At 40.2% G+C, this 24,486-nt stretch overlaps 1 protein-coding gene across 6 annotated transcripts in view; it reads left to right on the top strand.

The window, feature by feature from the left end:
• CYB5R4 (cytochrome b5 reductase 4) overlaps positions 1–24,486 on the top strand; it is a 183,825-nt gene that overhangs the window by 108,466 nt on the left and 50,873 nt on the right. For 5 of the 6 annotated variants that reach the window (XM_008263159.4, XM_070073824.1, XM_070073822.1 and 2 more), the window contains one exon: positions 7,052–7,645. The exons of the other annotated variant lie outside the window; for it this stretch is intronic. In XM_008263159.4, coding sequence (XP_008261381.1) covers positions 7,052–7,106 — 55 coding nt within the window. In that variant the 3' untranslated portion in view covers positions 7,107–7,645. Of the gene's footprint in view, positions 1–7,051; positions 7,646–24,486 lie in introns of those variants that run through there. 6 annotated transcript variants of the gene reach the window in all.

Raw genomic sequence — 24,486 nt, 5'->3', positions numbered from 1 at the left:
TGGCTACACCACCTCTTTTTTGGTTTCCATTAGCATGGAATATCTTTTTCCATCCTTTCACTTTCAGTCTGTTGTATGTATCTTTGTTGGTTTCTTGTAGATGACAAATAGGTGGGTCTTTTTATTAATCCATTCAGCCTGTCTATATCTTTTAATTGAAGAATTTAGGCCATTTGAGTTCAAGGTTACTATTGTTAAATAACAACTTGGCCCTACCTTTTACCCATAAATATTCCTATTATTTACATTGGATTTCTTTTGTACTTTTATTAAGAGGTGTTCTGCCTTCATATTCTTTCATAATGATGACTATCTTTCTGTGTTTCTGTGTGTAGCACATCCTTAAGCATCTTTTGAAGGCTGGAAAAGTGGAGGCAAATTCTTTCAATTTCTGTTTGTTATGGAAGGTCTTCATTTCATCTTCAGGAGAGCTTTGCAGGGTATAGTATTCTGAGTTGACAATTTTTTTCTCTTAAGACTTAGACTATGTCTCTCTATTCTCTCTTAGCCTGTAAAGTTTCTGATGAGAAGTCAGCTGTGAATCTAATTGGAAATCCTCTGAAAGTAATCTGGCATTTCTCTCGTGTACATTTTAGATTCTTTTCTTTATGTTTTACTGTTGAAAGCTTGACTACAGTGTGTTTTGGTGAAGATCTTTTCTGATCCTATCTTTTAGGAGTTCTTTGTGCTTCCTCTACTTGGACATTCCTTTCTTTCTCCAAAATGGGGAAGTTTTTTTGTAATTATCTCACTAAATAAACCCCCATTCTCTCTACTCCTTAGAGAACTCCTAAGACCCATATATTCCATTGTTTGATAGTATCCCTGAAATCTCCAACACTGTTTTTAATTTTTTCTTATTTATTTTTCTTTTTAGTCTGACTGTAAAATTTTCCAGAGATTTATCTTCTAGCTCAAATAATCTTTCTTCTGCCTCACTGAGTCTGTTCTTTTTTTTATTATTTTTATTTTTTATTTGACAGAGTTATAGACAGTGAGAGAGACAGAGAGAAAGGTCTTCCTTCCTTTGGTTGACTCCCCAAATGGCCGCTACAGCTGGCGCTGCACCAATCTGAAGCCAGGAGCCAGGTGCCTCTTCCTGGTCTCCCATGTGGGTGCAGGGGCCCAAGCACTTGGTCCATCCTCCACTGCCTTCCAGCGCCACAGCAGAGAGCTGGACTGGAAGAGAAGCAGCCGGGACCAGAACCTGGTACCCATATGGGATGCTGGCACCTCAGGTGGAGAATTAACCAAGTGAGCCGCAGCGCAGGCCCCACTGAGTCTATTCTTAAGACTTTTCACTGCATTTCCTATCTGATCTTATTGAATCTTAGTTTCTAATATTTCATTTTGATTTTTCTTTAAATTCTCAATTTCATGGGAAAAATTTTCATTCATCTCATTGATGGATTTCTTTGGTTCATTGATTTGCTTGTAATTGATTTTGAATAATCATATGATTAATCTTTTGAATTCATTTCTTCCGTTTCTTCATCATCACATTCTAATATTGAAGTGTTGTGTTCCTTTATGGTGGGGACAGGGAGGTTCATGTTATCTTCTTTATTTTTTTAAAATTTTATTTATATTATACAAGCTCCATGTATTTCATGTATTCAGATTTAAAAACATAGTTATACTTCCCACCCAACCCTCCCTCCTGCCCACCCTCCATCCCTTCTTTCTGCTCCCTCTGCTATTCCCATCCTTAATTTTGACAAAGATCTACTTACAATTTATTTAATGATCATAAAGTTAATCCTACAGTAATTAAAGTAGTTCAACAAACAGTATGGAGGAAAAAAAAAACTGCTCCTCAACAGAAGAGACAGGGCTAGAAACCATCATCGAATCTCAAAATGATCATTTTATTGCAATACGTTAATTTTAGGTCCTCTAGTACCTCAGATAAGCCAAAACATATGTCATCTCTCTTTTTGAAACTTGCTTATTTCACAAAGTAAGATGGTTTTCAGTTGCATTAACTTTATTGCAAAAGATAGGATTTCTTTTTTTTTTTTTTTTTTACAACTGAGTAGTATGCCATAGTGTATATATACCATAATTTCTTTATCCAGTGAACAGTTGATGGACATCTGGGTTGAGTCCATATCTTAGCTATTGTGAGTTAAGCTGTTGTAAACATGGGGGTACAGATAATTCTTTCATATGGGGATTTCATTTCCCTTGGGTAAATTCTCAGGAGTGGGATGGCTGGGTCATATGGTAGGTCTATATTCAAATTTCTGAGGTATCTCCATACTGTTTTCCATGGTGGCTGGACCTGCTTACATTTCCATCAATAGTGGATTAGGGTACATAATTTCTTGTTTGTTGATTTCTGTATGAGAGCCATTCAAACTAGGGTGAAATGAAACATTGTGGTTTTGACTTACATTTCCCCGATAGCTAGTGATCCTGAGCATTTTTTCAAGTGTCTGTTGATCATTTGAATTTCCTCTCTTGAAATATGCCTGTTCAAGTGCTTTACCCATTTTTTAAATGGATTTTTTGTTTTGTGGTTGAATTTCATATGCTCTGTAGATTCTGGATATTAACCCTTTACCAGTTGCGTAGTTTGCAAATATTTTCTCCCATTCTGTTGGTTGCCTCTTGACTTCGCTGAGTGTTTCTTTTGCAGTGCAGAAGCTTCTGAACTTGAAGTAATCTCATTTGTCAATTTTTGTTTTTATTGCCTGAACTTCTGAGATCTTTTCAAAGAAGTTTTTGCCTATTCCAATGTCTTGCAGGGTTTCCTCAGTGTTCTCTAGTAATTTGATCATATCAGTTCATAGATTTAGGTCATGGATCCATTTTGAGTGTGTTTTTGTATAAGTTGTAAGGTAGGGGGTATAGCTCATACTTCTGTACAGGGAGATCCAGTTTTCCAGGCACCATTTGTTGAGGAGACTGTCCTTGCTCCAGGGATTGCTTTTAGCACCTTTGTCAAAGATAAATTGGTTGTGGATGCATGGATTTATTACTGGCATTTCTGTTTTGTTCCATCGGTTTACACATCTGTTTTTGTGCCAGTACCAGCATGTTTTGATTAAAACTGCCCTGTAGTGTGTCTTGAAATCTGATGTTCTGATGCCTCTGGCTTTGTCTTTCTTGTATAAGATCGCTCTAGCTATTCAGGGTCTCTTGTGTTTCCATATGAATGTTAGGTTCATTTTTTTCTAGATTTGCAAAGAATATTGTTGGTATTTTCATTGGGATTACATTGAATCTGTAGATTTCTTTTGGTAGTATGGACATTTTGATGATATTGATTCTTCCAATCCATGAATGTGGAATATTTTTCCATTTTTTATGTCTTCTATTTCTTTAGTGTTTTGTAATTTTCATCATAGAGCTCTTTGGCATCCTTGGTTAAATTTATTCCAGGGTATTCAATTTGTTTTGTAGCTATTTTGAATAGGATTGATCTTAGAAGTTCTTTCTCAGCCATGGCATTGTCTGTGCATACAAATACTAATGACTTTTGTGTATTACTTTTATATCCTGCAACTTTACCAAACTCTTTTGTGAGTTCTGATAGTCTCTATCTCTCTCTCTCTAAGATTTATTTTTTGGATGTGAGGGCCATCTGGCTGTGACATCTGTCACCCCATTGATCACCAGGGTTGATTCGGCTGAGCTGGCTGGCTAGGCAGGTGTCCCCTTCCTCCCTCACCACTCTACATGCGTCCTTCCTGAAGCTGCACGCTCAGTCGAAGAGGATGGCCTTCCCCTCTAGATCAGGACTGGTCTTTAGTCAAGGGTATACGAGTAGCTGCACTCCCCTGCTAGAACCTCCAAACAAGCTCTCAAGATTTATTTATTTATTTGAAAGGCAGAGTTACAGAAAGGCAGAGGCAGGGAGAGAGAGAGACGGCTTCAATCCACTGGTACACTACTCAAATGGCTGCAACTGCCAGAGTTGTGGCAATCCGAAGCCAGGAGCCAAGAGTCTTCTTTGGATCTCCCATGCAGGTGGAGGGGTCCAAAGACCTGGGCCATCTTATACTGCTTTCCCAGGCTATAGCAGAGAGCTTGATTGGAAGTAGAGCAGCTGGGACTTGAACTGGTGCCCATATGGGATGCCGAAACTGTAAGCATCAACTTTACCCATTATACCACAGCACTGGCCCCCTGATAGTCTCTTAGTGAAGTCCTTTGATTCCCGCATATGTAGAATCATGTCATCTGCATTTAGGGTTAGTTTAATTTCCTCCTCTCCAATTTGTATACCTACTGTTTCTTTTTCTTGCCTAATAGCTCTGGCTAAAACTTCCAGCACCTTAATAAACAGCAGTGGTGAGAGTATAGGCATCCTTGAGTGATTCTGGATCTTAGGGGGAATGCTTCTTGTTTTTCTTCATTCAGTAGGGCATTGGCCGTGATTTTGTCATAAATTGCCTTGATTGTGTTGAGGAATGTTCCTTCCACACCCAATTTGCTTACTGTTTTCATCATGAAAGGGTGTTTTATTTTATCAAATGCTTTCTCTATATCTATTGAGATAATCATATAGTTTTTGTTCTTCAGTTTGTTAATGTGATGTATTACAATGATTGATTTGTAAATGTTGAACCATCCCTGCATACCAGGAATAAATCCCACTTGTTCTGGTTGAATGATCAGTGGGGACTGTGGATTTTTCCCATTTGTAAAATCTCTTCGTCCTGTGCACATGAGAGCTGCTGCAGCCTCTACTGGTGTCAGGATAGTGTCTTCTCCTGCCACACACTGGGTGCCCTTGTTGGGGGATAGGGAGGAGGAAATGTGCTTTTCTTTCACTGGACTCTTTGGGTACCTGCCCCCTGCTAAGGCTCCAGGCAGGACTCAAAGTCAGTGTGGTCTGCAAGTTTCTCCCCCAGGCAATATCACCAGTGGTATGGGCTGCCACAGTTGGCCCCCACCTTGCTTTCGAAGCTAGCATCTCCTCCAGCCCTTGGCTTTGAGAGTCTTGGTGGTTTCTCTGTTCACTGCTGTGTATCCTCACTTTCCACAAATACGATGTCCCTATTCTGTATATAGAAAATCTAATGCAGACTTCTCTCCAGTTTGCTGCTGGGAATGTACTCCTGCTTTTCTTGTGTTATCTTTCCCTGGTCAAATCTGCGTGTCTTTCCCTATTTGGACATCTTGGAATCCTCTCAGCCTGGAGCTGCTGTGGAAATTCCTATGGAAACAGCTTTTCCCTTCAGGACACACAGGGAACCATGTGGAGCTGGCTGTGGCTGCTGCTGTGCTTCTGACCCAGCCCCCCGCTAGTGTGCCTAGGAAAGCAGCACAGTGCTTGGGCCACTGCCACCTATGTAGGAGGCCATGATGGAGTTTTTGGCTCCTGGCATTGGCCTGGTCTAACCTTGGCCATTGTAGCCATTTTAGGGAGTGAACCAGTGGATGGAAGATCTCAGTCTCTGCCTCTCTCTCTGTCACTTTTCTTTTCAAATAAATTAAATAAAATTTTTTAAAAAATAAAAAATAGTTATTTTCAGCAGGATATTATACAGCAACTTCTAAAAATTTCAGTCACTATAGTGTTTCCCAAGTTGAATCAGATTTTTTTTTTTTTTTTTTTGACAGGCAGAGTGGACAGTGAGAGAGAGAGACAGAGAGAAAGGTCTTCCTTTGCTGTTGGTTCACCCTCCAATGGCCGGCACGGCCGGCGTGCTGTGGCCGGCGCACCGCACTGATCCGATGGCAGGAGCCAGGTACTTATCCTGGTCTCCCATGGGGTGCAGGGCCCAAGGACTTGGGCCATCCTTCACTGCACTCCCTGGCCATAGCAGAGAGCTGGCCTGGAAGAGGGGCAACTGGGACAGAATCCGGCACCCCGACCGGGCCTAGAACCCGGTGTGCCAGTGCCGCAAGGCAGAGGATTAGCCTAGTGAGCCACGGCGCCGGCTCTGAATCAGATTTAAACAGTATGTCTGCCTTTCCTTTTCACTGGGAGATAATGAAGATAGAATGCTAGGGGAATCAGGTTCTTATTTTGAAAACTCGTGAGTAAAGGGAAAAAACATTTCTTCTGCCTTTTCTATGTGAGCCATACTATAAGATAGCCATACAATAAATTAACAGAAGTTACATTCATATATTTAGAATTCCTCACCTGATGAATGAAAGGGTGATAGAAGTAGAGTATCACTAAATTCAGTCCCTAATAAACCGATGGATCTTTACTTGCATCAGTGGTTGCTAGCATCCAAAAAGAAAGACAACCATATATATGCACTTGCTGGTGGAAGAGTACTACCTATAACATAGTCTTGTCAAAAAGAATTAATAAACCTATAAATCTAACTATTCAGTTATGAGAAGAGGACATGGAAACAGTATTAAGGAATATCACGGTGATGCAGCAAAATGAGGGCTGTGGGAGACTCAACAAATAAAAATCTGTTTGGCAACAAATTATAGGGGACAGGAGAAGAAAGGGATGATCTAGTAAATCAGAAGATACCTAAAAGAATTGTCAGCTAATGACAAGAGTAAACTTAAATTGGATCATGGTTCAAAGAAGCTACTTTTAAAATTATGGCATTTATGAGGCAATTGAAAATTCAAAATTTGAGGGGCTGACGCTGTGGCGCAACAGGTTAAAGTCCTGGCCTGAAGCGCCGGCATCCCATATGGGCACTAGTTCGAGACCCGGCTGCTCCTCTTCCAATCCAGCTCTCTACTATGGCCTGGGAAAGCAGTAGAAGGTGGCCCAAGTCCTTGGGCCCCTGCACCCACGTGGGAGACCCGGAACAAGCTCCTGGCTCCTGGCTTTGGATCGGCGCAGCTCTGGCTGTTGCGGCCATCTGGGGAGTAAACCAGTGGATGGAAGACCTTTCTTTCTGTCTTTACCTCTCTCTGTAACTCTGTCTTTTGAAATAAATAAAATAAATCTTCAAAAAAAATCCAAAATTCGAACAGTTATCTTTTTTAGTAGTGATAATTATATTTTTAAAAATATATGCTAAATAGGCAAAATGAAAAAGTACTATGATTTGATCTTATTTTTTTATTTTTTAACATTTCCACTAAGAAACTTCTGCTTTCTGTTGTTTTTCAGGTTGCTGCATGATCTTAACTTTTCCAAAGATGAGATCCATAGTTTTACAGCATAATGAAGACCTGTCATTGTCCTTAACTAGTTTACCTAAATTTGTGATGGCTTAGGGTTTTTTTAAGAACATTTTTGTATATACGCAAAGGGTAACTAGAATCCAGGCTTCCATTTCTGAAATGAAATCAACTGTTTTCTTCTGTATAAGTAATTTCTTGGCTTTATTTTGTACCATAACTTATTTTACTACTGATATTTGAACAAGAAGTTGGTCTTGGCAACAAATATATACAGGATTCTTTGTTATGAATCATAAATTTCCTTACCATTTAAATCTTATTACTGTTGTACAATAAGCACTGGTATTTATGACATAAAATAAATGATCACTTCGATCATGTTTCTATGCTGTAAAATGTCTTATTAGCAATACAAATTCAATTTTACATTGCACTGTTAACTCAGGAAATGATCATTTATGTCCTGGTTACTGATATTAAAACATGGAATGTTTTAACTTATTAAGTGATCCAAAAATTTGTTTGTATGTATCTGGTATTAATGCAGAGGCGAATAAAGTTATACTTAAGTGTTTTTTAATCTTTGTTTCAGAATGCGGTTGAATGCAACAATATTGGGCCAGTGTCTTAAGTGGAAATAAAGAAGGCAACAGTATAAAAGATACTGGAGACATTTCAGACATGCACCCTTGTACTAGCTATGTTAGAGAGCTTATGAAGAGAAATGTGGCAGTTATATTGATTCTTAGTCAAAACCAAAGGCATTAGGAAAAGGAATGAAAGTGTTGCATCTGGTTCCATGGCCTAAATTAATCACTTAGTGCTTTGGAACAGGTTAAATTTTAATTCTTTTTGAGCCCATCGAGACCAGCTGGAGAGCTGAGGAACATTCTGTTCTAAATGGTTCTTTCTTTGTCTGGTGTCTTTCTCCACAGCTGGCAGTTCAGCAGGGAGCTCTCCTAGGCTCTGGTGTGTGGGCAACTTAGTTTGTCTCCCTGCTGCTATGTGCAACCTTCAAATATTTTCTCAAGTCAGAATTTAGCAAAAGGTATCAAGAAAAATCACTGCATGTTTTTTATGAGGCAACTGGGTTGAATGCCTTGGTGGCTACTGCATAATCTAAATTGGATTATTATTTTTTTTCTAAAGATTTACTTATTTATTTGACAGAGTTGCACACAGAATGAAGAGGCAGAGAGAGATCTTCCATCCACTGGTTCACTCTCCTATCGGCCACAATGGCCAGAGCTGAGCCTATCCGAAGCCAGGAGCTTCTTCCGGGTCTCCCATGTGGGTGCAGGGGCCCAAGGAATTGGGCCATTTTCTACTGCTTTCCCAGGCCATAGCAGAGAGCTGGATCAGAAGTGAAGCAACCAGGACTTGAACCAGCACCCATATGGGATGCCAGCACTGCAGGCAGTGGCTTTACTCGCTACGCCACAGCACTGGTGCCCTAACTTGGATTTTTTCAACCTTAACACAGTTTACCAGCAGTATTTTCACAGAAATCCAGGGTAGCTGGAGATCTCATTTCTGTAAATGATTTTGTAAACATCTAGGTGTTCACTGAATGAACAGTCTACTCAAGAGTAATACAATATTAACATTATTTAAATTAAAATACTCAGCTTGTGAACTTCTTGTATACAAATGGAGAGTTGAACTCTGTCACTTTTTTTTGTGCCTCCCTCTTCTGTAACCAGTCCTCCTCTCACCGTCATTAACCATTATTATGGTGAATGGACTGTGGTTGTCCTGAGCTGGCAGAGCTCCTTGGTTGCCAACAGGAACTTTCTCTGGCTTCATACCTCCCTACCAACTTGTTTTTTCCTTCTAAAAGAGACCGTGTATCACCTCTTTATAACTCATGAGCAGTATCTCAGTTAACTGCCTTAGCCAACATCTTTGTCATCTTTTCTCATTATTATTCTGTTTTCTCTTTCCACCAGTCCTTTTCTAGTTACCAAAAGCAAATGAGGGCCGGCGCCGTGGCTCACTAGGCTAATCCTCCGCCTAGCGGCGCCGGCACACCAGGTTCTAGTCCCGGTCGGGGCGCCGGATTCTGTCCCGGTTGCCCCTCTTCCAGGCCAGCCCTCTGCTGTGGCCAGGGAGTGCAGTGGAGGATGGCCCAGGTGCTTGGGCCCTGCACCCCATGGGAGACCAGGAAAAGCACCTGGCTCCTGGCTCCTGCCATCGGATCAGCGCGGTGCGCCGGCCGCAGCGCGCCGGCCGCGGCGGCCATTGGAGGGTGAACCAACGGCAAAAGGAAGACCTTTCTCTCTGTCTCTCTCTCTCTCTCACTATCCACTCTGCCTGTCAAAAAAAAAAAAAAAAAAAAAAGCAAATAAGTCTCCTCTCTATTACTCTCTGTATGTATCTTTTCTTCATTCCACCTTTTTATTGTATTTTAAAGCCAAAGAAATCTCATAAGCATCTTCTGGGTGATCTTCACTCAGTTCTATATTTAACATGTTAATTATTCCCCCAAATTGTAGTCTCTAATTTGAAAATCAGCCAAGCTTCAGTTTATAATGCCCAGTTCCATCTTGGACACCACTTAAATGTTCTATAAGCTCTTTAATCTCATCATAGCCCAAACTAAACTTTGGTCATAATCATTTCTTCCCAAGTTTGTCTCTGTCTGGTTTTCTAGGATTGCCTTCCCTCTGATCAGCTTTGGGAACCATTAGGAATCAACATTACTGTCTCCATATACCATCTGATCCATTTCTATACCAGCCACCCCTGCCCTGTCATTCCTCAACTGCATTAGTAGAGAGGAGCTTGTTAATAGGTCTTCCTGTTATAGTCTTGAGCTCATTGAAAGATTATTCATCATTCCAGGATGTTGTACAAGGATTTTGGAGTCTTCTACTGAATACAGCTATATACTCTGGGGGTACAGATGGAATATACATTATAACTATTATTCTTGAGCAAAGAATTCAAAACACTCCTACACTACATATTTGCAATGAGGAAAGAGAATTATGCTGACTCCTTTGGCTTGACAAATCTGCTTGCTTTAAAAAAATGTACATGTGTGTGTATGTGTTCATTTTCTGTTGCTGCAAGAATACATTACTACAAATTAAGTAGCTTTAAAAAACAACCATTGATTATCTCCTAGTTTCGGGGTCAGAAGTCTGGGCACAGTGTGGCTCAACTGTGTCTTCTGTGGAAGTTTCTGTAGGACTGAAATCAATTTGGCAATTGGGCTTGGCTCTTAGGCTTTAGGGAAGATTGTTATTCCAACCCAGTTCAGGTTCTTGGTAGAATTCCGTTTCTTGAAGTTATAGGACTCAGTTCATCATTTCTTTACTGTCAGCTGGGGGCAAGTCTTTGCTGATAGAAACTGCCTGAATCCCTTCTTACACTCACTCTCCTTCAACATCGATGGGTTGAGTCCTTCTTGTGCTTTAAAGCTCTCTGAATTTCCCTTCCACTATATTGTTCTTGCCCCAGCCAGAGAAAGTTAACTGCTTTTAACGACCTGTGATTAGAATGGACCATTCATATATCCAGAATGGTCTCTCACTGTTAAGATTTCAAAGTCCCCTTTGCCTTGTAACCTAACATTCAAAGGCTGCAGAAATTAGGGTGTTGACATCTTTAGGATCCCATTCTATCTGTCACAATGTATAAAGAAAACAAAGAAATGTGTCCAAGGTTAAGATGATTATGTTTTATTTAGATATGGGCCCTCAAATTTTACCTTAATGTAAGAGGACATGAGATGAGCTGTCAAATCCCAAATACTTCATTATGGAAGCTAACACTTGGCTACAATCTCGTCCCAGTTCACCTTCCTTATCATATAAGCTTATCTTGAACCAACTTTGGGCTGAATCTACTGATAGTTATGGACCTGTACCTTTAGGCAGATGAACCAGACTGTATGGTCTATAGTAGTTTGAACTGTAGCTTGTAGATTGTAAAAGGGAGAGTTCATCTAGTCCCAAACTCTTAGTGTATTTTCAGTTTGGGTTTTCTTGTAAAGTCAGCTTCATCCATTGTTGCCAGTTTGGTAGGTCTCACAGCAGAAGTCCAGGGTGATCTATCTAAAATTCAAAATCATATCTGCCTTCCTACTGAAGTTCCTTTCTGGTACCCAATCTCTACTCATGTAATGGAAGCTTTCTCTTGGGAATAGCATTATTCATAAAGCCAAAAGGTGGAAATAACCCAAATGTCTATCGATATCCACGCAGTGGAATACTATTCAGCCATAAAAGGATTGAGGAACTGATAACATGCTACAACTTGGGTGGGCCTTAAAAACATTATACTGAGTAAAAGAAGCCAATCATAAAATACCACATATATTATTCATGTAAAATGTGTAAAACAGAAATTATAGAAGCAGAAAGTAGCTGATGGTTGCTTTATCGGGTATAGAAAAAGGAATGATAGCTAAAGGGTGCAGAGGGTTTTACTTGAAGAGAGAATGCTCTAATGTCAAGTATGATTATAGTTGCTTATACCCGTGATTATACAGAAACCATGGAATTGTACACTTTAACTGGGTCAATTATATGGTATGTGAACTATATTTCAATAAAATATAAGTATTTTCAAATATTAAGAGTAAGCCAGGAAAAACACAAGAGCTAATCAATATTACATAAAATTTAGGACAAAAGTGAAAAGGATATAAGCTTAAAAATATATTAAGATTAAAGAGGAAGTGGTACATAATAAAAACAAAGAATATTCAACATATGAATAATACTAGTCCTTGTAGAAGAAGATTAAAAGAAGGGAAATGTATAAGTACTAAACACTATGCTTAAAAAAAAAGTATTCTTGAAACAAAAAGTGATGTCAGTGTCCAAAGAGCATACCTGAGAATATTTACTCCAAAATCCCACTACTGGAAAAAAATCTAATAAAAATATTTAATCCTAAATCAAAAGAATGTTTAGTCATCCAGACAAAAACCAAAAACAAACCCATGACTTTAAAAGCAAAAAAAAAAAAAAATCAAGTCATCTGTCTTGAACAGCATTGCCTTGTGCTGCAAGAAAGCATTGTAGCATATTTAAGATACTCAAGGAAAAAAAGTGAGCAAAGGATTTTATATCTAGCAAAATTTACATGTGAATATAAAGGCACAAACTATTACTTAATATAAAAAATGAAGGCATATTCTTTTCAAAATACTTTCCTAAGGAATCTTCAAAACAACAAACTTTAGAAAACCAGGAAGACTAGAAAGACAAATAAAAGGATTGTTGGTGACCATCAAAAGTAAGGCTAAGGGTTAAAAAATGAGTACAGATATGATGCAACCATCAAAAATGGGAAGAGAATGGGGAAAGCACAGGCAAAAGTTCTTAAACTATTTTAGTAGCATCAGCAAAGGTTGTATTAGTTTTGTTATTCTTAAGATATGAAATACAGAATTAATGTCATCTGATCTTCAGCATCTGTGTCTCATTTTTAATACTTTTGGGGTGAAGTGGTTTAAAACCATCTGAACTTGGGATAGTCATTACTAAGGGCTGGGAAGGGCAGAGCAAGGAGGGGATAGAGAAGATTGGACAACAGGTACCAAAATACAGACAGAAGTACCAGGTTCTGCTGTTTCACAGCGCAGGGTGTGACTGCAGTTTACAATGATGTATTACAAACTCTATAATGACCTGGAAGAGAAGCTCGTAAGTGCCAAACAAAGCAGAGATAAACAAACAGAAAAGGTAACTGTCTTAGGCTCTCTCTATGTGCTAAACTATATTGCACTGTACCATGTTATATGTTAGTCAAAAATTTTTTAAAATAAGAACTGGCATCACAGCACGGCAGATTTAGCCACCCCTCGTAATGTCAGCATCCCATCCAGCTCCTTGCTGGTGCACCTGGGAAAGCAGCAGAAGATAGTCCAAGTACTTGGGTCTCTGTTACTCATGTGGAATACTCGGATGGAGCTCCTGGCTTCAGCTGGCCATTGCGGTCATTTGGGGAGTGAACCAGCAAATGTAAGATATCTGTCTCTCCCTCTGTCTGGCTCTGTGTTGTAGTAGGCTAAGGTTCTGCCTGCAGCATCCCATATGGGTGCCGGTTCAAGTCCCGGCTGCTCCACTTTGATCCAGCTCTGTTAATGCCCTGCGAAAGCAGTGAAAGATGGCCCAAGAAACTGGCTCCTGGCTTCGGCTCAGCCCAGCTTCAGCCATTGCAGCCATCTGGGGAGTGAACCAGTGAATGGACCTCTTTCTCTCTCTCAATTCTGCCTCTCAAATAAATAATAAAGAAAAAATGGGAGGAAAGAGACAGGAGGGGAGGGAGGAAGGAAAGGAAGAACAAAAAATATTTTAGTGAAACTAGCTCTGATCAAACTATTACTTGGTTTGAGAAAAAATTTCACTAACTAAAAATCTTAAAGAACTGGCTATAAAATGTAGCCAAGGGTCCACAGTGCTGCCTCCCTCGTGGTTCCAACCTGAAGGAGAAAACTTGGCAATTACTGCTCTTTATGAGATTAGCTGTTTGAAGCATTCCATTCTGTTTCTTTCTTACCCACTGGTATTCACGGTACTCATGAAGATTGTTACCTCCAAGAAATGATTGTGTATGAACCAGGGGGAGACTTACCAGGGACAAAGTGCATGCTATATTATGTTCCCCAAGGCCAAGTTCTGTGAGGTACCTGGTAGTATATGTTAGGGCTTAACAACGTCTATGGTGCTCAGTGTTGGGAAACCAAGCCTGGGAGAAAACCCGATCTCATAATCTGAGCTGAACTGCAAGAAACCCAAGTAAACACTGCAAATTGTGAGAAATGTGTGCAGGAACCATCTAGATACAAAGCTGTGAAGGAAATACAGCAGCTCCCTAACAGGCAATGAAAGAATAGTGCCTAAGACAGTTCATATACCATGTCTGTTGACAAGCACCAGATCTAAGCAGGTGCCTTCTCATTCAAAATTGAATAAGCTTTAAAATTCCAGTATAGGGGGTAGGCATTTGCCTTAGTGACTAACACAACTTGGGACACCAACATCCCATATTGGAGTGTTGGTTTGAACCTTATTTCCTCCACTGCTAACGCTCACCTTGCAAGACAGTAGGTTATAGCTCCCACATGGGAGACTGATGGAGTTCCTGGCCCCTGGCTTCAGCTAGGCCGCCCTTAGCTGTTGCTGGTGTTTGGGGGAATGAACCAATGGGTGGAAGATTCATTTGTCTCTCTCTCTCTCTCACTCTCTCCCTGCCTTTCAAATAAAGTCAAAATAAATATAATTTTTTCGGATAGGGAGAGTTAGACAGTGAGAGAGAGAGAGAGACAGAGAAAGGTTTTCCTTTTCCATTGGTTCACCTCCCAAGTGGCCGCCACAGCTGGCGTTTTGCGGCTGGTGTGCCATGCCAATCCAAAGCCAGGAGGCAGGTGCTTCCTCCTGGTCTCCCATGCGGGTGCAGGGCCCAAGTCCTCGGCCATCCTCCACACCTTCCCAGGCCACAGCAGAGAGCTGGCCTGGAAGAGGGGCAACCGGGACAGAATCCAGCGCCCCGACCGGGACTAGAACCAGGGTGCCATCGCCACAGGCAGAGGGTTAGCCTAGTGAGCTGTGGCGCCAGCAAATGTAATTTTTAATTTAAAATCCAATATAGAACTTAGAGTAATGCAGAAAGGTAGGAAAAAGAGTAATGTCATTCTAAAGATTCACAAGGAAGAGCAAAGCCATGACAATAATTTATGACAGGAGCCAGAAAAAGATTACCAAAAAAGTTTGACATTCTCAGTGGCATGCAGGAAGGCATAGCCTCCTTAAACAGGAGCAAGAAGAATGGAATGAGATGAAATAGGCCTGGAAACTTTCGCAGTATCAAATATTAGCTATCATAAAAGCAATGAGATTTAAGAGAAAAAAGCAACAAAGTGTTGCTTTTTTTTCATTTTTAAGGAACAGAAATGAGCAATTCTCAGATTCACAAAGGCTCAGGAAACATACTAGCTATCTTGAAAAAAATTACTTGAAAGAACACCAGAGAAGCCGATGAACCAAGATTAAGAATTTCAGACTGCAAAAGCCATAGTGTATAAGTACTTTTCATAAGTAATTAACAAATCAAGGAATATCTGAGACAGTTCTTCTGTGGACATCAGATGCAAATATGAAAATTGGCCTTGGTCAATATTAGTAGATTAGGAAAAGCAATGCAACTGTAAACAAGATTTTTTTTTTTTTTTTGCTTGCAATAAAATTAGCCCTAGTCTCAAAGTTATTCTCAATACTGGCAAGAGTGCAGTGAGTCAACCATTTGCCAGGCTCCTTGGTACACTGCTATGTTTTTTTGAAAAAGCCCCCTGTCAGTATGCACTCAAACTTTTCTCACTCCTTGGCTATTTGGGGATTTTATCCAAGGCATTAGCACAAAACACTGGAGGGAAAAAAACCTGACTTCACTATTGTTACATTATAAAGCTACAATTTAGATTACATACAATACTGAAGTTTGTATGGGAAGTTTACAGGAAGCAGGGAATAATTAAGTTAGTATAGTCACTTACTGTAATACTTTATGTACATTAAATAATACTTATGAACTATTTAAAAATATGTCCACTATGATATTAAGTGAAAAAATCAGACTCTAAACTATATATATAATGTGATTGTAATCATGGAAAAAGATGGAAATATGTAAACAATATAGAAAAAGATTTGTGAATTTTTCTGAAGTCTATACAAAAACAGTTACTTTAGATGAATTACTAACATATTTTAGAAAAATTATGCATATGTTAGCTAATGGTAAATGAGTACCAAGTGTTCATACATTTAATTTTTTTTCAAACAAGGGTAAGAAAACCAACACATTTAGCAGGAGACATTACCACAACCTAATCTCTTGCCTTAGAGATTAGTACCGTTTATCTGCTTTTATTTCAATAGGGAATAATCGGTTTCTTAAAAAAATTCAAATAATGCTAGGAGATGATTTAGAGCCTTTTCCTGAACAGGAAAAATTAATGAGGTCTACAACAAGAGAAAGAACCTGAGATCTTAATTTGTGGAATAATTTCAGTTCTGTGTCTTTGGCTCCTACCCAGTGGTTGGTCATATTTACTCTCCAGACCACAGTGCCCAACAGAAAGATGCAGGTACTATGGGGTCAGGATAAACCCACTCAGGCCCCAGTTCTTTAGGTAGGCTTTTTTCTTTTTTTAGATTATTTATTTATGTATTTCAGAGGCAGAATTATAGAGAGAGGGAGAGCAGAAAGAGGACTTCCATCGCTGGTTCACTCCCAAATGACTGCAATGGCCAGAGCTGAGCTGATCTGAAGCCCGAAGCCAGGAGCTTCTTCCAGGTCACCCACGTGGGTGCAGGGGCCCAAGGAGTTGGGCCATCTTCTACTGCTTTCCCAGGCCATAGCAGAGAGCTGGATGGGAAGAGGAGCAGCTGGGACTGGAACCGGCACCCATTTGGGATGCTGGCGCTGCAAGCGGAGGCTCAGCCTACTACACCACAGCACTGGCCCCTGGTTAGGTTCTTTTTTTTTTTTTTTTTTTTTTTTTTTTTGACAGGCAGAGTGGACAGTGAGAGAGAGAGACAGAGAGCAGAGAGAAAGGTCTTCCTTTGCCGTTGGTTCACCCTCCAATGGCCGCCGCGGCCAGCGCGCTGCGGCCGGCGCACCGCGCTGATCCAATGGCAGGAGCCAGGAGCCAGGTGCTTTTCCTGGTCTCCCATGGGGTGCAGGGCCCAAGCACCTGGGCCAGCCTCCACTGCACTCTCTGGCCACAGCAGAGAGCTGGCCTGGAAGAGGGGCAACCGGGACAGAATCCGGCGCCCCAACCGGGACTAGAACCCGGTGTGCCAGCGCCGCTAGGCGGAGGATTAGCCTAGTGAGCCGCGGCGCCGGCCCTGGTTAGGTTCTTATAAGTTACTTCATTCGCCTCCTTTATAATCACCCATCATAAAACAATACTTGGCTTAACCACGATGCTCTTCTCTAAACACATTTCTTTTTGCCTTCCCTGTAGTACGAGTAGTGTCAATACTGAGCACCATACAGAAGGTAAATAACAAGTTTCTGCTTTCTAATCGCTGATTTTGAATTATGTGCAGTGGACCTCAGCTGGAATCAATATACAACATGGAAATGAACCATCCAAATGTCTGGGCTTCTCGGGGCTCATGTTCAAATTTTGATCAGGTTACCAGTTTACACGAGCAGTTGACTACTTTCTTCTTGTTGGTTTAACCACACAACAGAAGCATTGTCATTGGGGGAGGCAGGCAAGAGCAATGGGGAAGAGGCAGAAAATTAGCGGAGAGGTGCACTTTAAAACCAGCTACACCTAGAGGGAGCTGCTGCAAAATTGAGCCCCCTTCCTTCATAAATGGCAGATAACATTTTGTTGCCCTTTTCTTGTAATCATATTGCAATCAATGTTGCTCTACAAAACTGCATTTATTCATCTAATAATTCAGGGCTTTTCCCACTTTGAAAGATGGATTCAGTTATAAGCTAGTACTGGAAATGTCCAGTTGTTTACATGGAAACCTTTGCAGAAAGGTATTCAGAAACAGAGTGTTGTGTCTGACTTGTTTTGCTCTGAATTATGCTTTGAAGTTGCATCAGTATTGTTGCATATATCAGTAGTTATATGTTTATAACTATTAGCTACATATTTCATATTAGTTAAAAGTTCCTTTTAGTACTGTCTGAATGTATCAATATACAATTATTCATTCATTCAATTGCCAATGGACATTGAGTTGTTTCCAATTTGAGGCTATTCTGATTAAAGATGCTAAGAGAACCCATGTCCAGGTCTTTATGTGGACATATATTTTCATTTCTTTTGGCTAAATAGCAGGAAGTATAATTTTTGTGGCCTATAGTAACTGTATGTTTAAGTTTTAAGCAACTTCTAACTTTTCTTTAAAATGACTGAATCATTCCTATTGGCGTTGTATGAGACTTTCAGTTATTCCACATCTCCACAAACTTTGAATTGATTAATCTTTTCAATTTTAGTGTGTAGTGCTATCACATTGTGGTTTTAATTTGCACTTCTCTGGCAGCTACCGACATTGAACGTATTTTCTGTGCTTATTGGCTATTAGTGTTTTGTCTTTGTTAGGATGTCTGTTTAATCTTATGCTCGGGTTGCTTGTCTTATTACTGTTATTATTATTATTATTATCATTGAATTTTAAGTGTTCTTTATATATCCTGAATATGTCTATTGCCACATATGTTTTGTGAATATTTCAGTTTGTGACAGCAAATCATACTTGTCCTTATATCTGTAAGTTTATTATAAGAAGTATTAGAATAATTATTAGAATATAGGATACTCTTATAATAAACTTAGAGACATAAGCCAACTTAGTTTTGACCAAAATGAAAATATAAAATAAACAACAATGCAGGTGGCAGCTTTGTAGCTGATGTGTGAGTGAATGGAAGGCAAAGAAGAGACATCTAATTGGCAGGGGCTAGGCCTGTGCGGCAGGAGTAGTGATAAATAGGGCCAGGAGGAGACCCCTTCAGTTTTACTTCAGTGAAACACATATTAGTGAATGAAGGTCATAACTGTGTGGCCACTATGGCACAAACCCAGAGGCTTTGTTAGGGGGAACAAGCTGCGGACATCTCCTAGAACTTTCTGTCCCTTGCTTTGTAGCAACTGGGCATTTGAAGGGAAATTGGAAAATGAGCTGGCACCTTTCCTTCTTGTATTTGAAGAGCTTATGCTCTGACTTGGAATTTTCTAATTAGCTCTCCTAGTCCTTGGTGATTACAACAGAAAGGGGAGTGTTTTTAGTAGCTATTGTTGAAGCAACTATGTAGATGTCCTTACAATTCTATGTCCTCTCATCGAGCACATGCTGAGAGAGGCAGCTATCTGTGCTCTGCAATTGTTCTTTAAACTCATCCAAAGGAAAAGGCTTTTGAATTGTTTTGTAAAATGCACTTTTTGAGCAAGTTAATATTTTATTTATGCAAGAATTGTCACAAGCAATTCTAATAGTCAGATTCTTGAGGAAAAAATACAGGAAATAATTTCACAACATTTAAGTTGTTATTATCACATTTCATATATTAAGTGTGGCATTTTAAAACCATTTATTTATTTAGAAAGGCAAAGAGAAAAACAGGGAGCATGCTCTCATCCATTGGTTCAATCCCCCAAATCCCCACAATAGCTGGGGCTTGGCCAGGCCAAATCCAGGAACAGAAACTCACTCCAGGTCTCCAGTTTATGTGGCAGGGCCCAGATGCCTGAGTCATCACCTGCAGAGTACACGTTAGCAGGAAGCTGGAATCTGAAGCAGAGCTGGGGCTTGAACCCTGGTGCTCCAGTATAGGATGCAGCAGCTTCACCATTGATTCAAACACCCACCCCAGTGTTTATTACATATACTTATATTTTAATAAATTGAATTCATTATTCTAATCCTTCTGTGGGGTAGGAATTCTGCCAGATAAACCACCAGAAGAAGATGCATTCTCCCTCACCCCTAGTTGGGAAATGGCAAAGGTAGCGTTTCCTGTACTGGAAGTGGTTTAGGAAAGCATAGCACAGACCCCAAAATAACACAGAAGACACCCCCAGCCCCTTCACCCCCAGCCCTGGCACTCTGCCCCATGCTCCTCAACAGACTCTGGGAAAGCTACTCGTTCCTTGAGCCGCAGTGGGTGAGTCAGGTGTTCTGTGCAATGTAGAGCAGCATATTACGGGAGGTGTTTTCACTCCCCAAAGTTCCACTTTTTGTTCTCTTGGCCAGGAAATCATAAATACCAATGGCACACATTTCTGCAGTGCTTTTCAGTGAGCCAGACAACTTCCAACAACCCTTTGGTGATATGCTGGCACATGGTAACAACAGACCCTCAAACAACACACCTGATTTGTAGAACATGCTGATTTCTATGGTGTGAACACTTGTGTGGGGAACACAATCCATTTCTACATGAGGGCGGAGCTGCAGAGAGAGGGGTATCATTAGTTCCTCTAAGTGACCAGTGCTTTCACACAGGTTGTGGACCAGGCATTGTGCAAGAGCTTTCTACAGGCTTCCATTTAACTGCCTCAGACCAACATGAAGAAATGGGTATTCTTATCTTTTGTTTACTCATGATGCTTAAGGAAACTCTGTCACAAGTCACAGAGCGGTAGAGCCAGGTGGAATTCAGCCAATCTGATGAACTTGCCTGGGGTGACACAGCTGGAAGGAGCTGCTGCAGGCCCTCAGAGCCGGTGGGGGGCATCCTGCAAGGTGCCTCCCCTCTCACAGCAAGCAATCTGAATTTTGTTTCCCAGTGCACAAAATTTGAACGCTCCACCTTGTGGTCAGGTCTAGGTACTGCCAATTGCACGCTACTTGTTTTAAAATAGTGGGAAGAGGAAAAATATCAGCTGTCCTGAGAATGTCAAAGGGGAGAGTTTGGAGAAGGCTCTGGAACCAGCTGTGTTCTCTATAAACCGGGTGGCTTTGGAAGTTGCTTTAAATCCCTTGGTGCTAGGTGATTCTCATAGGTACACAATGGGATGATTAGTGTCTGGCACAGACGAGATGCTTCATAAATATTAGCCTGATACTATCTCAGTATGAAACAAACAAGTTGAGCTTTTTGTATGAAAACTGGAGTTATTTGTAAATTCAGAAACATAGGGAATGATTAATTAAAAGACGATTTATAAGCCCACGTTATCACTTACGCCAGCCGTGTGGTATGAGATCTTATAAAATGCATTTCAGTGATTTGACAAACAGGGTTGATATTTTTAGTTCAATAATAGAGTAATTTGATGCAAGGCCTTCCTTATCTTTTTAATAAAAAGCAATGATTTCAGACCTGCAAAAACAGAGGGAGAAATTGCCATGAACAGAAACTGTTACCCACCCAGCTTGAGAAACAAAGCGTTTAAAATTTTTGTTGAAGACTCCTGCAGAGTCCTCTGTGATCCTGTTCCCCTCCAAGCCACTCCCAGGGTTATTATTACCTTAAGCTTTGTATTTATCATTCCCATGCATGTCTTTATATTTGAATACAATGTTAATGGGAAAATGGAATTAAAGGTAAGTTTATTTTGGTGCATAAATTTTGAAATCAATGTAGAATTTTTCATAACAGGAATTTTACATGAACTTTTTGAATACCCCTCATATGTTCATATTCATAAAGCATAACTCCATACAAAATACAGAATTGTCGTTTATGTTCTTAAATGTTATATGACTGATACTGTTTGGGGTCTTCCGACACTTGTTTTGTTTGAATGGAATGCTTTGGGGATTAATTTATGTTGATACATGTGACACTATCCATTTTAATAGTGTTCCATTATTTTATGAATATGTAATATATTTTTAAAAATCATTTTCCTATTGATGGGCATTTGAATTTTTGCAATTTTTCTCCATCCCCAAATGGTAATACTGTTTTACATGTTACCTTGTGAGTACCAGTGAGGATTTCCTCAGGAATTTCTAGTCACATAAGGTATGTGCATCCTCAGTTTACCAGGGGAAAACAATCCTATTTTCTTTTTTTTTTTTAAACTTTTATTTAATGAATATAAATTTCTGAAGTACAGCTTATGGATTACAATGGCTTCCCCCCCATAATGTCCCTCCCACCCGCAACCCTCCCCTTTCCCACTCCCTCTCCCCTTCCATTCACATCAAGATTCATTTTCGTTTCTCTTTATATACAGAAGATCAGTTTAGCATACATTAAGAAAAGATTTCAACAGTTTGCTCCCACACAGAAACATAAAGTGAAAAATACTGTTTGAGTACTAGTTATAGCATTAAATCACAATGTACAGCACATTAAGGACAGAGATCCTACATGAGAAGTAAGTGCACAGTGACTCCTGTTGTTGACTTAACAAATTGACACTCTTGTTTATGGCCTCAGTAATCACCCTAGGCTCTTTTCATGAGCTGCCAAGGCTATGGAAGCCCCCTGAGTTCACTGACTCTGATAATTTTTAGACAAGGCCATGGTCAAAGTGGAAGTTCTTTCCTCCCTTCAGAGAAAGGTACCTCCTTCTTTGATGACCTGTTCTTTCCACTGGGATCTCACTCACGGAGATCTTTGATTTAGTTTTGTTTGTTTTTTTTCCCCCAGAGTGTCTTGGCTTTCCATGCCTGAAATACTCTCATGGGCTTTTCAGCCGGATCCGCATGCCTTAAGGGCTGATTCTGAGGCCAGAGTGCTGTTTAGGACATCTGCCATTCTATGGGTCTGCTGTGTATCTCACGTCCCATGTTGGATCGTGATCCAACAATCTTATTTTCACAGTTGGCCAAGCTGTCAATTTGCCTGCTCAGTACAGTGTGTGAGAATTCTCATAAACCATATCCTTAAAATGCTTTTTATCATTTGACTTTAGAAATATGCCAGCTCTAATGCACGAGATGGCCTCAGTGTCGCTTTAATTTGCATTTTCCTGATGAGGTGGGCGTTTGTCTCTGAGGCGCTCTCTCTGCCTTTCCCCTGCTCCATCCTGGAGCAACCCGATCCCTACAAACGCATTTCCCAGGGCCCTTTGCCCATTTACATGCAGCTCACTAGAAGCACTGCTGGGAGATTGGAGGAGGTAGGCCAGAGCCTTTCTCCCTGTCCACTCTGCTGTGAGTCCTCTGGCAGCGTTTTGCTCCTTCATGGTCTCAGCTCCTGTTGCACAAGGCCTGTCTGGGTACTCCTGCTGGATGGTCCTCCCCTAGGCAGTGCCCACTGGACTGGCCCAGCCCCTGATTGTAGAAACTTCGTCTGTTCATCTCCTTCCTTTTCATTGTGGCCTGTGAGTTCCCACCAAGCTCTTGGTAGCCTTCCCTTTGGGGTTTCCAAAGTCTCTGTGTTCAATTGCAACCAAGTGAGAACTCAAATCCGAACATCCCCTACATCTAACACAAGTGAGGCTGAACCGTTTTTCTTTTCCTCCCTGCCTCTCTCCCTCCCGTCTTTATTTTACCATTTAGACCTTCTCTTGTGTAAACTAAGCGCACTTGTCTTTGTTTTTCTCTTGGATCACATTTTTCTTATTGACTTACAGAAATCCTTTCAATTGTTTGAATATGTAGCTGCAAATATTTTATCCTGGTCTTGTATAGCTTGCTTTTCTTTTTTAAAAGATGTATTTTAAGGCTCAGCAGTGTTTATGGTTAACATACTAATTAGATGTATCAAGCTTTTCTTTTGTGGCTTGTGTTTTTCATATCATTTTAGAATCCTTTCCTACCCAGGAGTCAAAAAATAAATAAATAAATAAATAAGGTTTTGGCTTTTTGTCTTGCTTTGTTTTTAAAATTTCACATTTCACAGTCACATCTATATTTTCTTCCACATTTCAGAATTTAATTCACCTGGAATTAATTTTCATGCATGGTTTGCTGTGGAGGTCTGTTATTTTTTTCAAGTGGATAACCTGTTATGCTGGAAACAGTGGTCTGTTGGAGTTGCCTCATACCCATTCAGGAGGGGCTGTTATTAAATATTGAAGAATTTGTGAGCTGATTATTAAACACATTGTAGTGTGTATCAGTCATGGTGGGAATTTTTATACTACAGGGATGGGTAAATATTGCAAATCAGCTTCCTCTCCAACCCTAGGGAATTTACACGCACATAGGTGCACAGAACTTATCATGAAGCCTATTATACAGTGAATCCTTTGCAAATTGAACATCACAACTTTAATGGTTATAAAATAAATTTTTGAGTTGCAACAGAAAATAATGCACATATACACACATGTAGAAAGAGGGCATTTCCTGCATAATTCGCAAAAAAAAGTGCTATGTGTTCTGAATCATCAATTTATTTTAAAAAATAATTTTTATTTGCTATTATGATCTTTTTTAAATTTTTTATTTTTAAAAAATTTCATTTATTTGAAAGAAAGAGTTACAGAGAGAGGTAGAGTCAGAGAGAGAGGTCTTCCATCTGCTGGTTCACTCCCCAAATGGCTACAACGGCCAGAGTGGAGCCAATTCGAAGCCAGGAGCCAGGAGCTTCTTCCAGGTCTCCTATGTGGGAGCAGGGGTTCAAGGGCTTGAGCCATCCTCTGCTGCTTTCCCAGGCCATAGCATAGAGATAGATTGGAAGTGGAGCAGCCTGGACTTGACCGGGTGCCATATGGGATGCCGGCACTGCAGGCCAGGGCTTTAACCCACTGTGCCATAGTGCCAGCCCCCTGATGATCTTATGATCCTCTTCTAATCAACCAATATGATAATAAATAAAATATAGATGCTTGTATTCTTGGGATAATTCAGTTGGGTTGTAATTATTACTTTTTAATTAAAAATAGCCATTATGTGTTTAAATTTTTTTCTTTTTTTTTAACTTTTATTTAATGAATATAAATTTCCAAAGTACAGCTTATGGTTTACAATGGCTCCCTCCCCATAACTTCCCTCCCACCCGCAACCCTCCCCTTTCCCTCTCCCT

This window comes from Oryctolagus cuniculus, chromosome 5 (assembly GCF_964237555.1).
Source record: "Oryctolagus cuniculus chromosome 5, mOryCun1.1, whole genome shotgun sequence".
Taxonomy (NCBI): Eukaryota; Metazoa; Chordata; class Mammalia; order Lagomorpha; family Leporidae; genus Oryctolagus; species Oryctolagus cuniculus.
This window is presented reverse-complemented; position numbering and strand designations above follow the sequence as displayed.